The 16,159-nt window shown below is 32.3% G+C and overlaps 2 protein-coding genes across 3 annotated transcripts in view; one reads left to right on the forward strand and one right to left on the reverse strand.

Moving 5' to 3' along the window:
• LOC106786541 (acetylcholinesterase-like) overlaps positions 1-6,089 on the forward strand; it is a 10,288-nt gene extending 4,199 nt beyond the window's left edge. Inside the window, exons 3-4 of the mRNA XM_014748042.1 lie at positions 3,599-3,711; positions 4,197-6,089. Coding sequence (XP_014603528.1) covers positions 3,599-3,711; positions 4,197-5,525 — 1,442 coding nt within the window. The 3' untranslated portion in view covers positions 5,526-6,089. The remainder of the gene's footprint in view (positions 1-3,598; positions 3,712-4,196) is intronic.
• Positions 6,090-8,328: 2,239 nt separating this feature from the next.
• Positions 8,329-14,862, reverse strand: LOC106786548 (ras-like protein 3). Of its 2 annotated transcripts, none has more exons than XM_014748056.1 (4): positions 14,821-14,862; positions 9,636-9,924; positions 9,108-9,389; positions 8,329-8,550 (listed from the first exon to the last, which is right to left on the reverse strand). In XM_014748056.1, exons 2-4 carry the CDS (start codon positions 9,816-9,818, stop codon positions 8,461-8,463), a joined length of 555 nt encoding a protein of 184 aa, XP_014603542.1. In that variant the 5' UTR covers positions 9,819-9,924; positions 14,821-14,862; the 3' UTR covers positions 8,329-8,460. The 2 variants fall into 2 exon arrangements, with proteins under 2 accessions (XP_014603542.1, XP_014603549.1); XM_014748063.1 differs by lacking the exon at positions 14,821-14,862 and adding an exon at positions 14,585-14,729.
• Positions 14,863-16,159: the final 1,297 nt, after the last annotated feature.

Below are 16,159 nucleotides of genomic sequence, written 5' to 3' on the forward strand. Positions count from 1 at the left end.
TATGCGCTAACTATGATCTGTTTCGATCGTTTGTTGGTGGTGAACGCGACAAATGATATGAAAGTTGTAGGAAAATCACGGTTAGACACAAGCTTCTCTCTCTCTCTCTCTCTCTCTCTCTCTCTCTCTCTCTCTCTCTCTCTCCCTGTTTATGTATGTGTGTATGTGTATTTCTTCAATGTTTCTCTTTCTTTAGACGATGAATGTCGATCGATACATACGAGTATAAACCTGCAACACGCGATCTCCTTTAAGGGTCGCTAGAGATGTCGACATACGATACGAAAGGAACGAGTCACGAAAGTCTCTTCTCTTTCCCTTTATTTTCTTCGAGCCCTTCTTCTTCTTCTTCTTCTTCCTCTTACATGCCCTCTCTCTTGGTTTCTTACGATAACGTCACGTCAAAACGTCTTTTGCTTAATTCACCAACCAAGTTTTTCCTCTTACCACCCCCATACGAAATTTTCCTATTTCTTTCTTTATTTATTTATTTATTTCTTCTATTTCTTTCTATTTCTTCTTCTACTTCCACTTCTTTTTATTCCTGCGTTTTCTTTTTTTTTTCTTTTCTTTTCTTTATGTTCAAAAATTAAATCAAGTTCAAGTTCGATCGATCTAAAACAGGCTTCTTTTTTTTTCCTATTTTTTTGTTTTGTTTTTTTTATCAACTCCGATATCACCTTTGATTAATACAAAACGTTCATATTTGTTTAATAATAGTCATCATTTTATTATACACGCTTATTTATATTAGAGCTGTCGTATTATTTATTTTTTTTCGGAATTTTTTATTTTATTCTCGATCAATAATGCAACACACCGAAATAAAATGTTATTTTAATAATCATCTTTTTGAGAGAATTTCTATAGTATTATTTTAATATTTTTGTTTTTTGTTTTTTAATAATTAAATAGCACAGAGATATTTATAACACACTTTTAACAAAAATCCAATTTATTATTTCTGTGTATCGATTTTTGTTATTCTGTGCGCGGTCAACAATGCGAAACAATATTTTTATGTCGTCGACCACGAGAAATTGTTTTTATTCTGTTTTTTTTTTTTTTTGTTTTTTTTTCTAGCGGTTGAAGGTATTCTCCATCGATGTTTATACAAAATATTGTTCCATAAAAAGAAATATTTAAAATGTTTATACATTACTTAAATATAATCAAAATGTGTAATGCATTATGCACTTATGAACATTATTCGATAATAGCGACAACCCTTATTTATATATACGTGTGTATATATATATATATATTAATTATCAATTATTTTTATAATATAAATATGAATTATTTGTTTTTCTTTTTTTTTTTTATTTTTTTTTTAATTTATTTTATTAATCTATATATAACGATTTTGGCAAAAACGCTTTTGTTGAAACACTTTATGTGGACCATTTTGTATAAGTATTATCAATATCCATAATACTACAAAATTTCTTTTACAACTATATAATGACGATAATTATAATTAATATTATTAATTATTAATACAATTATTATCAATATTATTATTATTATTATAATTATTATTATTATTACCACTATAATTTTTTATAATATTTACAATCCTCAAAAGTTAAATATACATTAACCACGTAGGGGAATGGAAAATGGTGTAGGTAAAAAATTCGTTAGATCATTTTTATTATTCGAATATATTTAAACCACCATTCCTACCCTTTATTTAATTAGTTGACTCGAAAGTGAAAGAATCGGTCGAGATTAGGATCGTTCTATTAAACTTAACGACAACGAGACTACGACGACTATGCAGCCACAAACGAAACAAAATAAAAAAAAAACAAAAAAAAAAACATTAACGAAATAAAAGAAGAAAATTATGATCGATTGGTTTCGATCGAAAGAACAGAAGGGGTTAGTAGGGTTGATAGGGGTGGAAGCAGTGTAATGGGGGTGTATTTAAAAAGAAATTCGTGACGCAAACTTCCGGATAGTGTCAAGGTTGGGTCAAAAGAAATTCAGGACGTTGCACGAGGAGGACTCATTAGATTGTACGATATTCAAACAGGGTCCATGCGCAGAATGGAATTGGAACGTATGTTCTTATCATCAACAAGCACGCGCCGCCATTGCGACGCCAATTATCATTAGAAAGAAAGAGAGAGTTCATTTTCCTTTAATCAGTAAAACTCTGTGTGTTATTTAACCGATATATTATTATACACGTCTTGATATTAATTATGCATCCCGTGAAGGAATTTTTACAAAACTAAATTCAGCAGTTAAATTATTCCGACACTTTTTACTTTTTTTATAAATATATGTGGCCAATAAATTTCCACGATAAAATGAAAGTACATATTTTTTGTTTTTTTAAAGGTTTTTCTGAAACAACCAAATTAGCCTGACATTATTACTTTCATTCTCTTCATCATCATAATCATCATCATTGTTGTTTGATTGTTTAATTTGATCACTTTTATTCACATACCATTTTTTTTTTTTTTTTTTTTTTTTTTTTTTTAATTTTTTTTATATCTTAATAATCTTCCTTGGCGTGTCCCAGTGTAATATATCCACGAAGATTAATATTTTCTTTTTTTAAATCCAAACGATTACGAAAAATAAACGTAAGTACAAACTGAAATTAGAAAGAAGTTTCGTTATTTAATAATCGTTACGTGATTCGAAGTAATATCAAACAAAGTTTTTAGATCATTTGTTCCCTTACAATCGTGACACACTTTTCGCGTAAATAATATCTTAAAGAAAAATAATAATAATAACATTAGGTTGAAAATGATTAACAAATTTCGCGAAAGAACTGTTTCATCGAGCCTTTTTAATCTTTGTGAAAACTGTTTCATTTCTTTAATAATTTTTCATTCACATGTTTCGAGGTAATTTCGAAAAAGTTCATGCATTTTCCAGGACGATCGCGAATTATCTGAACAATAATAATAATAATAATAACGATAATCTTAAATTAGAAAGAGTCAATTTATCATCCTTATTTAATCTTTTCATTTATTATATTTTGCTGATTATTATTAATAATCTTAGTCCCGTGAGTAAAAGTAATTTCCAAATATTTCATATATGACGATCAACCAAATGTTCGATGTAATTGTCAAAATTTATTATACCACAATGGTCTAATAATTTAAAAAATTATAATACCAAGAAAAGTATACAATTTCTGGATTCGATAAAAATAATACAAAATCTACCAAATTATTTATATCTTTCCACGAATGGTCGTATCTGATTAAAGAAAAAAAAAAAAAACTCATATACGTATAATAAAAAGAAAAAATAAATAAAATAAAAATTACTAATTATTAAAAACAATAATTTTTATAATTATTGTTTAAATTACAAATTATAAAAATAAAATCGTAAGATAAATGTTGGTCAACTTTAATACGATTTTATGGATACGTGTAATTTATCATTTTCGTGTACATACAACTGAAGGAGAAAATAAATTAACGTAGATAAGAGAAAGACGAAATAAATCACGATGTTTTTTTTTCCCTGTCTCTCTTTCTCTCTCGCTCTCGCTCTCTCTCTCTCTCTCTCTCTTTCTTTTTGTCTCGTTGTAATAATTATGAAATTTATGCAGCCAAACCACGTCCAACCGAAGGATGGCCAGTAATGGTTTGGTTTCACAGTGGTGACTTTAATACAGGAACTCCGAAAATTTGGGACGCTTCAATTTTCGTCATGAAACAAAAGGTCAGAATAATTCTCATTAAAATATATTATTCATTTTGGGGATATAGTATTATTTACCGATCAATTAATCATCATCATCATCATCTTATCAAGTACATTCCTTTAAAATCGTAGTTTCAAATAAAACGGGTCGATAGATTTTAACCTCTGTCATAAGTTAACACGAAATTCTACTATTCGACTTATCAGCACGATCGATCGTCAAAACTATTCGTGCAAATGAAAGATAATCAAATAAATAAAAATATGGCAGTATTTGATTCGATAAAAATAATTAAATTAAAGCAAATTGTTCGTTCTGTTTTCTTGTTTTTTACGACGATCGTATCTGATTAAAAAAAAAAAAAAAGAAAAAAAAAGATGAAATGATCGATATAGTCCAGGGATTATTGAACGTATTCGATATCTGTATAAAAAGAAAAAATAATAAATAAATAAAAAATGAAATAGTAAAATAAAACATACCTAATTTGCGGTACCCGCAGGTAGTGGTGGTAACGGTGGCATATCGTTTGAATATTCTCGGATTCTTCACAACGACGGACGGGGAAGCACCAGGCAATTATGGCATGTTCGATCAAATAGCGGCTTTGGATTGGATAAAGGGAAATATTGAACGATTCGAAGGTTCACCAACGGACGTGACAATCTATGGGCACAGTTCGGGTGCCATATGCGTAGGCTTACACATGATGAGTCCACTTAGTAGAGGAAAATTTTCTAAAGCTATAGCAATGAGCGGGGATGCTATTGGATCGGTAGGTTCACCGCAAACTGAGCTACCTATAGTCGATCTGATCGCTGAGAAATTTGGTTGTTATCGTCATCCGACGGTTAAATTAATGGAATGTCTTCGCCGAGTCGACGTTACGATTTTGGTGGAACAAGCATCGGATATCGAGACATGGGGTCCGATCGTTGACGCCGAGATCAATAACAGTAGCGAACCATTTTTACCGGAACACCCAAAATACATACTAGCTGGTGGTAACTTCAATGCGGTACCATTGATCGTTGGTTACACGAAGAACGAGCAAGCATTGGCTTATATAGAATCGATTACGGCCAGTGAGTCGTCTAGCGATGACGGTTCCTTGTCGGACAAAAAATTCGAGACTATGATTATCGAAGAATCAACATCAGCCATTAGTAATCCAGAAGAGAACAGTACGTGCGAAATGAAACCGGAAATGTTGTCGGATGCGATTCTATTCTATTATAAACCTCATCCACCTAACGACGATCAGGGTTTATTAAGGGACAAGTATCTCGAGTTACAAAGGGACAAAAATTTTGCCTCAGGTTTGACCCTATTAGCTGGGGAATTATCTAAACAGGAAAGGTCTTACGTTTACAGATTCGACTATCGTCCGAAAACTGAGTTTATGGTACGCGACGTACCCGAATGGGCTGGCGTACCCCACATGTTCGAGCTACCCTTCGTTTGGGGTATACCCTTAACAACCACGGTCCAATGGAATCCAGCTGATAAAAAGATGTCCGAGGTTATGATGATGATGTTAGCTAATTTCGCCAAAACGTCTAATCCGTCATTGCACAACGTCAAATGGAATCCATACACGATCAACGATCCTGGGATATTAATTATTGATAGAAACATCGACATGAACGAGCCTAACGTCATCGATTACAAAGCATTCGCATTTTGGAACGAATATTATCCGAAAGTTTTAGAAGAAGCTACCGATAATTGTTGCAACGTCACCAGCTCCGCTACCAGATGGAAATATCGGCCCGAATTTTTCTCTATTCATTTATTAATATTAATTGTAGTAATATCTTTGTATACGTAACTTTGCTTTTTCGGTTCCTCGTTAACGAATACAACACATATCTGTTAAGATTTCTTCGAAATTTTTATCGAAACGGAACGATAACTTTCGAAATTTCTATTCTCCTGTTATTGTGTAAGACTTACCTGAAAAAAAAGAAAGAAATTTAATAATAGCGGACATCGTTTTTCGATACACTGTGATATTTTTGGCACGCTGTATAGAAATATCGTTTGTTGTTCTCTATTATGAACGGATTAACAGTTTTATGCATTTTTTTTTTTTATAATTCAATACGATAATCGATATCGTTGGCTTAAAACAATTTAATTTTTAATTACGTCCATGTTACGTACTAATAGTTATGTATTAATTGTATCTTACAAATTTATCCATTTACACAAATATATAATAAATGTATGCGTGTATGTACGTATGAATGAATGCAAAAGAACGAAGAAACATATGTCAGACTGTCCACCATTCAAATTGCTTACCTAAACAACAGAAGGAAGTGCCTTCCGAATTAACGGAATTGTACCAAACGTTGTAAAAGCGGTTTTAACCCCGAGAAACAAAAATTATTTTAAGAAATGTTAATGATAATTATTAAGTGCACGTTGACAAATGTCATTGGGATAACAGAAAGAAAAGAAAAAAGAATAAAGGTATATATATCTATAAAAAAGAAAAAAAACAAAAGGAAAAAGTTAATAGATGAAAAGTTATACATTGTATAACAAAAATTGAATGTGCGTATACAAAAAAAATAATACCCCTATAATTTTCCCTCTTCCTTCATTTCTAATTTAAACCAAATAAAATTCTTTCCAGTGTAACTATTGTAAGCATCTCCCGAGGAAGACATAAAAATATATTTGTAAAAGGAAATTTTTATGAAGAAGAAGAAAAAGAAGAAGAGACAAAAAAAGAAAAAAAAGAAGAAAACAAAAAATATAGAAAAAGATCCTTGTATCATCGTATTATTAATTTCATAGGAAAAAAAACAATGATATTAGCTTGACAATTTTAAATAGGGAAGAGATAACATATTATACGATGATTTAAAACTAATAATAATAATAATAATAATAATAATAATAATAATAATAATAATAATAATAATAATAATAATAATAATAATAATATTAATAATAATAATAATAATAATAATAATAATAATAATATTAATATTAATAGTAATAGTAATAATAATAATAATAATAATAATATTAATATTATTTTTTTTTTTTTTTTGATGTTAACACAAATAGTAGTTGTCTGACTCGCGCAGCAGAGAAGAGTATAGAGAGAGACGATTGATTATAATCGGACGACGATCATATACAAACAAGCCGAGAGCTCTTTGTAACACTCACTGAGGTTTCTTTTTATTTATCTTGCTTTTTAATACGGAGAGAGATATAGAAAAAACATATATTGTTTTGAAAAACAAACGACGGATAACTTATGAATATTCTGATGCTTTTTTTTCGCAATAATAATAATAATTAATAATTATATAATAATAATAATAATAATAATAGTAATAAGATCATCATCGTAGTGTACGTGTATGTGTTTATGCGCGTGTATGTGTATGTATGTTTGTGTGTATCGGCTATGTATAATTATATTATATAAGAGAGAGGTGCGCGGCGAGCGTTGCAATGCATTGGGGGGGAGGGGGCTGTGGCCTGCGCACGCGCACATCTAAACATTTTTTTTCTTTCTTTCTTTATTTCTTTCTTTTTATCTTTCCTTTTCTTTCTTTGTCTATTTATCCCTTTTTCTTTTCTTCTTCTTCTCTTCTCTTTCTTGGTCTTATCTCTTTCCCTTCAATGTTTTTTTTTTCTTTGCCGCTTTCATTATTCTTTCAAACCCTTTCTCTTCCTTTTTTTCTTTTTTTTTATTATTTCCTGTGTTTTCACCTAAATATATAATATTAATTAATTGTTCTTTTTTTTTTTGCTTTTTGTATTTTATTTTTTTTTCATCGTTATTTATTTATTCATTCATTTATTTATTTATTTATTTATTTATTTAATCATTTATTCATTCATTTATTTTTTTATTTATTTATTTATTTATTTATTTTCTTTAATGCAAAACTCCTACAATGATAACCAATACCACGGGGGTCTCTCGTACTATTTTGTGCGCTATTGTTGCGCGTGCACACGAGCCAACCCGGGATCAACATATATACAATATTTCCCGTTGGTTTGTCTCTCTCTCTCTCTCTCTCTCTCTCTCTCACACGCACACACACTTCACTCTTCCTCTTTCTTTCTCTCTCTCTCTCTCTTTCTTTCTTTCTTTCTTTCTTTCTTTCTTTCTTTCTTTCTTTCTTTCTTTCTTTCTTTTTCTTTCTCTCTCTCTCCCTCTCCCTCTCACACTCTTTATTTTTCTTTCTTTCATTCTTCTCTCATTCTTCTCTCATTCTTCTCTCATTCTCACCTCTTACTCACTCCCTCTCTTTCTCTTTCTCTTTCTCTATTTCTCTCGCTCTCTCTTATACATACACACATACACGCATACTCTTTCTCTTTCTATCTCGACACATCATACAAAGATACATGCACACATTCACGCTTGATTCTCTCCAATTCTTGCATTCCTCTTCCCTTTACGTAGCGTCTTTGTCTTTTCTCGTTTTACAACCACCCAAATCACCATCATCATCATCATCATATCATCATCTTTATCATCATCATCATCATCATTATCATCATCATCGTCATATTATCTCCTTCTTGTTTTGTTTTAGTTCCTCTGCTATTATTTTATCATCTTATCAGCCCCCATCTTTTTTTTCCTCTTCTTATTTTCTTTCTTCTTTTTCTTCGTCTTCTTCTTGTCACTAGTATTTTTATAACCGCCAGTTCCTCTTTCATCTTCCACTGGTATATTATTTCAATGCAGAAGAAAATATGGACACTGCCAAAGAAAAATCTTACAGAAGTAGGCACAGCGATTTCTTCTTTTGCTTCATCTTCTTCTCCGGTGACTTTTTATTGATTTGTCGAACTAAATCGTAGAAGATCTGCAATAATAATTATAAGAAATAATGTTATAACATCTAAATGTGTTTCTCGTGCAAGTAATACATGATTTATAGGATTGCGTCTACAATGAAAGATAAAATTTTGTTATGAAAAAGAAACTATTCCGTCCCCTAAAAAAATCGATCGTATCATTGTAGAACACACTTCCCTCGTACATAAAATTAATTTAATGATATGCGAGATAAATTCAAGTTCTCATTTTTTTTCTCTCCTCGGAAACTGACAACTTTCTGATGTACATAATTTGTCAGAAAAAAAATTGTATTCAAGTTTGTAAGCTTTTCTGTTATTTTCTTTTTTTTTTTCTCTCATAAACCACTAACTTCTGATGTAAGAAATTTTTCATAAAATTCCCATTAGAAAATCTTAAAAAAAAAACTTGAATACAATTCGTAATAATTTGAAAGTTTTTTTGTTTTTCCTCTTCCGCGTTTATTTTTATTTTTTCTTCCTCTGCAAGATACGCAACAGATAAATAAAAATAAAATTGATTATAAATGAAAGATTTAAAAAAAAAAAAAAAACAAAAGCTTACATCGTTCACATTTATCTTGGCTTTGGCAGAGGTCTCCATGAACGCACAATTAAATTGCCGGGCAAGGTTGACGCCCTGGTCTTTGCCAACTACTCTTTCGTCCTCCAAATCACATTTATTACCCACAAGCACCATTGGCACATCATCTGTGTCTTTTACTCGTAGGATCTGTTCCCTCAGGTCTTGCAGATCGTTGAACGTCGACTGTGCCGTTATCGAATATACTAAAACGAAACCCTGTCCGTTTTTCATGTACAAATCCCTCATGGCTGTAAATTGTTCCTAGAAAAGAGACAAATCAAATAAGCAAATATAAATTGTATTATATTCAAAATCTCTATTATTACATTTACATGTGCGTTAACATATGAAAGAGAGAGTGTGTAAATGTTTTAAAGATAAAAGAAGGTAAAAGAATAAGAAGAATAAGAGAAGAAAACCGGTTGTTTTAAAGTGAATAAAAGAAGAAAAATATGCAAAAAAGAAATATCTAAATGTGTGTATGACAAAAGAGCATCTATGACTTACCGTTCCAGCTGTGTCTAGAATTTCTAACATACATTGTTGACCGTCTACTTCGACTTGCTTACGGTAGCTATCCTCGATCGTAGGATCGTACTTCTCAACAAAAATTCCTTGGACAAATTGGACAGTGAGGGCAGATTTGCCTACACCTCCACTGCCCAATACTACTATTTTATATTCACGCATTTCCTTGCTCTAACTATTAATCTGTGCACGTTGTCACAGCCAAGTGATTGCCGAATCCGCCACGTTTTCTTTCTTTCTATATATAATGTAATATGGCGAAGAGGACCTAGAAAACAAAATAATTCAACATTTAGAAAAATCAACTATTATTTTCCTTCTCTTAAATTCACGTTCATACGACACCTTTCGTTAATAATATTTTAGTAACAAATACGAATTTTTTTTTACAATGGAAAAAAAAAAAAAGAAAAAGAAAGAAATTTATCATTGTACTATTTTCTTTTTATAATATACTATTTCTATTGTTAGACACTATTGCGCATAATTTGATCGATACACGTTGTTCTCACTAACAAAACTTGTTTGTGATCTCTTCGTGTGTGTGTGTGCGCCTAAATACAGTTTGAGCCAAAAGTTGCAAAGTGATTTTAAAAAATCAATTACCCACTTTTAGGTCAACTTTTCTTATCCGCGATCTGGAAGCGAAAAAAGAACTTCATTTGGAAAGTTTCGAAAAAGTATAATTAATTAAAAAATTTACTCGCAAACTTTTGACTCGTATACTACCCCCCTTCCTGTTAACTGGCATTAATTATTTGAAAAATATGATTAAAGTATTTCAGATATACATCAGAGAGAAAAAGAGAAAAAGAGAAAACGAGAAAAAAAGAGAGAGAGAGAGAGAGAGAGAGAAAGAAGTAAATACACATACATTTATATATAAAAATTCGATAAAAGTGAAAGACGTTCCAGATTTGCGGATTTTCGGCGACAATTAAAAATGAGCGCGCATGCATGGGCGCCATCCTTTAAGAATGATAAAGAGTTGGTATACACAGAAGCCTCTCGTTAAAAGCAGCCTGACTGTTCTATTGTGTAAAACTGTGTCACAGGGATGCGTCATTCTCGAACGAAAGAGTAAAAAGAGCAGAGTTCTCATTTTTCTCTCTTTTTTTTTCTTTTCTCTTACTTTTTTTTATTTTTATTATATTTTTTCTTTTTTTTTCGAAGTCCCACCAATATACGCAGATTCCGTTTTTTCAAATCCTTCTGAATCAATAAGAAAGATATTTATTTATACTCTATATAAATGTAGTCATTTATTCTTAATTTTGTTTGTATCAATTCGTATGACTTATTCAAATTACTTAGAGGATCGACGCCATCTTGGAAAATACCACAATAATTATATTTCCAAAAAAATCTAATCATTGATTAAATATTTATTACTAAAAGGGATTTTTATCGTTAACTATAAATTCGTTCGTAATACTTTTGATTGTATTACTTTTTTTTTTTTTTAAAGAAATAACGAAATATCTTGTACATATTATCTTCGTACAATTTTCTTTCTCATGATCTCTAACTTTCTTTATGTTAACTTTAGACATTAAAAAAAAAAAACAAAAAGAAACTGATGTAATGTAATAGTATTTAGAGAAGCATTTACATAGTATAATAAATGTATCTAATGTAATATAGTTACAATATATACTTGCATATTCCTTCGAAAATGTGTAGTAATTGTAATATACGTATTATTATGCAGGAAGGATAACGGCGGGTTTTTTGAAATAAAAAAAAGCGATCAGAGCTAGCGTGGAATCTGTGTCGCGTAGACGATCGTATCCTGGCTAGATAAGAGGTGGGCAGGATATGATGTAACGCCTGATAATACAAAGCAACGGCACGATTTACATCATATGAATCGCGTGTATAAGCTCTCTTTCAATTATCGTTAATGTCGGATAGTAGTAGAAACGTTTCCGTAAAAACTTTACTTTTTTTGTTTTCCTTTTTATATACAATTTCGCTTCAAATGAAAAGCAAATGTTTTTTAAATTAAAACCTTTTTTTCTTCGTTCATTTAACATATCAATAATTCTTCATAATTTCGTTATAGATCGATTAATTTATGCAAGTGTTATGATACTAAAAAAAGCTTCACAGATATTTTATTTTGTTAATATTTAGTTTGATAAGCCTCTCTAATGTACATATTATGAATTATATATACATAATTAATAATAATATATAAGTTAGTAATAATTAATGTCGTTTTTTGTTAAATTATATTATATACATCATGGTGGAACAATTAATAAAAATAAAAAAAAAAACGACAATAATTATTATCAAACTTAAAGAACGGAATATTCACAAAGTGTGCAGAAAATAAGCCCCGAGGAGATTATTTTTCTCGAGATCGACGTTCTCAGGTTTTCAAGGTTACTGGTATATTTCTAAACAGAAGTCTATGTATATATTTCTTTAGATACTTCGCTTAATCCTTTCACTTCGAAGAATTCAGTCGCGAGAGACACCGAGAGTCGGATTTATCCGACGGTAGTTGATATACTTTGTCACTTACATTCTTATTTTGTATTGTATATAATGTATTCTATCTATTTTTTCTTTTAAAGGGACAACACATTAAATTATTTCATATTTCATGCAAATCTATATTATTATTTTTCTATCTAATCATCCAACTAAATTTCTAACGTGGGTAATTAAATATAGAAGAACAAATTAAAAATTAAATTGTACAGAGAGCATAGATATTGTAAAGCGTAAATTTTATTGACATTACATTTACATATTATTTCATAACGCTTCTAAATACAATGTTGTAGAGAATCCAAAGAATTATGTTTAAGTTCTACAAACGCGTGCCACTATTACTAAATATTTCACCATCTAAAAACCGCAAGGATTAACAAATTAATGTTCCATGACGTAACAATGTACAAGCAACGAATATAAGAGCTAGGGATCTTTAAAAGAATATTGAGGTTAAAGGTTAAAAAGTGAGTATTTTAAAACACGAAGCGGAATAAATCATAAATGATATTAGTCATTTCTCAGAGTGGATTTGAGAGTTGAAAAATATATGAAAATGGTAATACGACATCATATCTCATCGTTAATAATGAAGTGCAGATGTACAAGTGCAATTAATTACAACCGCACATGAGATGCTCCATTTAAAATTGATATTAAAACATTGGACTTGGTACAATTGTAATATAGTGTATTTACAATAGAAAGATAAAAATGTAATTAGATTTATATACATAGAAATAATTGTGGTACATAAGGAATTTCTTTTTGATTTACGCATAACAAGAGTACACAAAAAAATATTGTTATTACAAATATATATACATGTCACGTATTTTTTAAATTAATAAGAAATGGTGTTCTACGATAATGAAGTATCATTAATTATTAAATGAGGTCACTGATAAAAGAGAAAAAACATCTTACAAATTTATAGGAATTATAAATAGGTTTAACAACAGCACTTAGGTTTTAAAAAATGTTGATTCAATTTTCCATATATATTCGGTAACATTGAATATGTCAAAAATAAAGTGAAAGTAACATTTTTACTACATAGAAATATTGTAATAACAATAAATACAACAATTATAAATATAGAACAACAGTTTGTTCCAATTTCTTTGTTCAAATTATTGTTTTCATTTGTGGTAATCCAAATATATACTTATACTTTAGAAATACATAAAAAGAGAGGAATACAAATAAAAAATGTATAACAAACTAATATTTGTAACGATAAAGTATGAAACTTTTAATCGAGTTCTCGATGCGCAAGTGCAGATAGACGATAGCAAATATCCCCGATTCGTTGAAATCAGAATTTATCGAAAGCACATAATAAAGAAATATCTTTGGTCAGAGATTACAAAAAGGTTTTTTAACGACAATCACACGAAAGGAAAGTTTATCTTATAAACATTACAAATTATCTATCAAACATGAAACTTGCTAGGTGACGTATTATACGAAAAATATTTACATAACACATATTAATATTTTTTGTCAAATATTTAATAATTATCATCGGATAAAAAGGAAACTCAATTAAAAATAATTCAGACTAACTGTAAGAAAAATATTGAACGAATGAATTGTTTTCTAAACGCGATAGATTTTTAGCTACAATAAATATTTTCTCTCTTTCTCTCTTAGATAAGAATCGAGCGGCACAGTTATCGGGCGTGAAAACAGTTGAGAATGCACGAAAAGGAGATGAATTCTCTTCGTAACTGCAATTACGTCCTCCACCTCGTTAAAACGAACGAATGTAATTCGAAACGCGCGCCGTGTTTAATCGAGCCCAAGTTCGAACTAATTGACCAATCAAAATGAACAAAACGTGATCGTCATTGGAGGAATTTAATAATCAGATACAAGTGTACCAAACAACAAAAAAAAAAACAATTTAAAAAAGAAAATGATACATAAATCACGATCTAATATAAACCTTAGACGATGAGTAATCGATAATATAGGAGAATCACGTTGTTAAAGAAAATGTCGAAAGCGAATGCTTTCGGAACGTTCATGTTCTCTCTCTCTCTCTCTTTCTCTCTGCTTTCTCGCCGTGTTTTTTCTGTGACAAAAAAAGGGTGGGGGGTAGAAAAAGAGAGGAAGAGGAGGTGGAGTAGAAGGGGAAGGAGGAGACCGGCGCTCGTCGATTTCCGGCAGGGGTCGGCGGTTAGCATGCCACGCCACGATCATGGTTCCACGGGAGAGCTCGCGATGGAAAAGGCAGGCAGCAGCACTGCCGGAGGGGGAAAAGTAACAGAGACAGAGAAAGAAAGAGAGAGAAAAAGAGAGAGAGAGACGAAGAGAGAGGGGGTTTCCCTGTTGAGAGACTCGGACGGGGATCTTTTTTTAGAAAGCGCATTTGACGCTTGCAGTGTAGTACGAACGTCAATCCGTTCAAAGCTTACCTCGTGTACGCCGTTTCGGAGACGCTCCTAGATTCCGCTTCCAACGACGTATCCGTTCTTTGGCTAATGGAGGAGAGTCCAACGACTCTTTCTTACTCCTCCCTCCCTCCCTTTCTCCTCACCCTCTCTCTCTCCTCTCTTCAATTTTCTCTTTCTCTCTCTCTCTCACTCTCTTTAGGCGCGCGCGCACACTCGATTCTCTCTCTCTCTCTCTCTCTCTCTGATTCTAGCCGTACCTCACTCTCGCTTCCTCCTCTTCTTCTTCTTCTTCTTCTTCTTCTATGTCCCTCTTTCTCTGTCTTCCCTTTTATCTTCTTTCCTTCTATCTCTCGTTCTTCTTATCTCCCTCTCTCTCTCTCCCACTTTGAACGCGCCTTATATACCCCACTCGCACACACACATATATACACAATCCCGTATCCCAATTTACGTAGGATATCGGGCAGCGATTAGTTGTTTTCTGACTCGCCGTTCGATTCCTCGGCGCACGGTTGCAGGGTCATCGAGGGTCGCGGTGCAGTCGGTAACTGAGAGGAGGAAGAGGAGCAGGAGCAAAAGGAGGATGCGAAGAGATGAGGGAGGAGGAGGAGGAGGAGGATAGTGGTAGCGGTAGTGGAGGTGCCGGAGGATGAAGAGAAGAAAGAGAGTAACGAATGATGGCAAAAACCGAAAAAGGAGGGACAAAAAAAAAAGAAAAGAGAAGAAGAAGGTGTCAAGCGTGGAACCCGCGTGAAACGCGAAACGAAATATAAAGATATATATTGTTGTAAGGAATTCCCCCACTCGCGTTCTCTCTATACACGGTAGTTAGATTAGATTCTTCTATCTTCCTGTTCTTCCTTTCTTTTTTTTTTCTTTTTTTTTCCTTTATCTTCGTAATATATTTTTCCTGTCACGTTACAGCAATGTCCCTAGGTATTTTTCCTAGTCTTCTTTTTACACTACTACTATAATTTGCCCACCACCGTTGTCCTAGTCGTGTGCTCCACCTTCTCCTCGTCACCACCGGGGAACGACGACAAACGGGGACGGACGACACACACGCGCATGCATGCACGGCACGCCGCACGCACGATGGACGAACGCGACGAACAAACTACACCCACACGCAAGAAGCACAAAAACACACGCGCACTATGAGCTGGAAGTCTCTTTTTGTCTCCCTCTCTCTTTCTCTCGTCTCTCTTTCTTTCTCTCGATTACTCGCTAACTTGAAACCGGACTGAAGTTTAGTTTGTCTTACTTTAATTGGGCTCTTTCTTTTCGTTATGTTCCAAAGCGAATTGTTCGTCGCGATTTTGACACTTTTTTCCCTTCTCTCTTCTTCTCACCGCAAAAATACTGACGAGAGCAGAAGCTGAGCAGAGAGGAGGCAGCAAGGCGACACCAGCGCGCACAATTCTACCGTTATCTAGGGCGATGTCTCTCTGCTCTTTACCACTACGGAGCCCTCTGTCTATACAAAACGATCGTCCTGCCCTCCTCTAATTCTCCCGGCGATGCAATCGATGAACTTCTTCCTCTTCTCTTCTTCTTTTTCTTTCTCCTCCTCTTTACCGATCGCAACCCGTTTCT

This window comes from Polistes canadensis, unplaced genomic scaffold (genome assembly GCF_001313835.1).
Source record: "Polistes canadensis isolate GaletaPanama2010 unplaced genomic scaffold, ASM131383v1 scaffold_3, whole genome shotgun sequence".
Lineage (NCBI taxonomy): Eukaryota > Metazoa > Arthropoda > Insecta > Hymenoptera > Vespidae > Polistes > Polistes canadensis.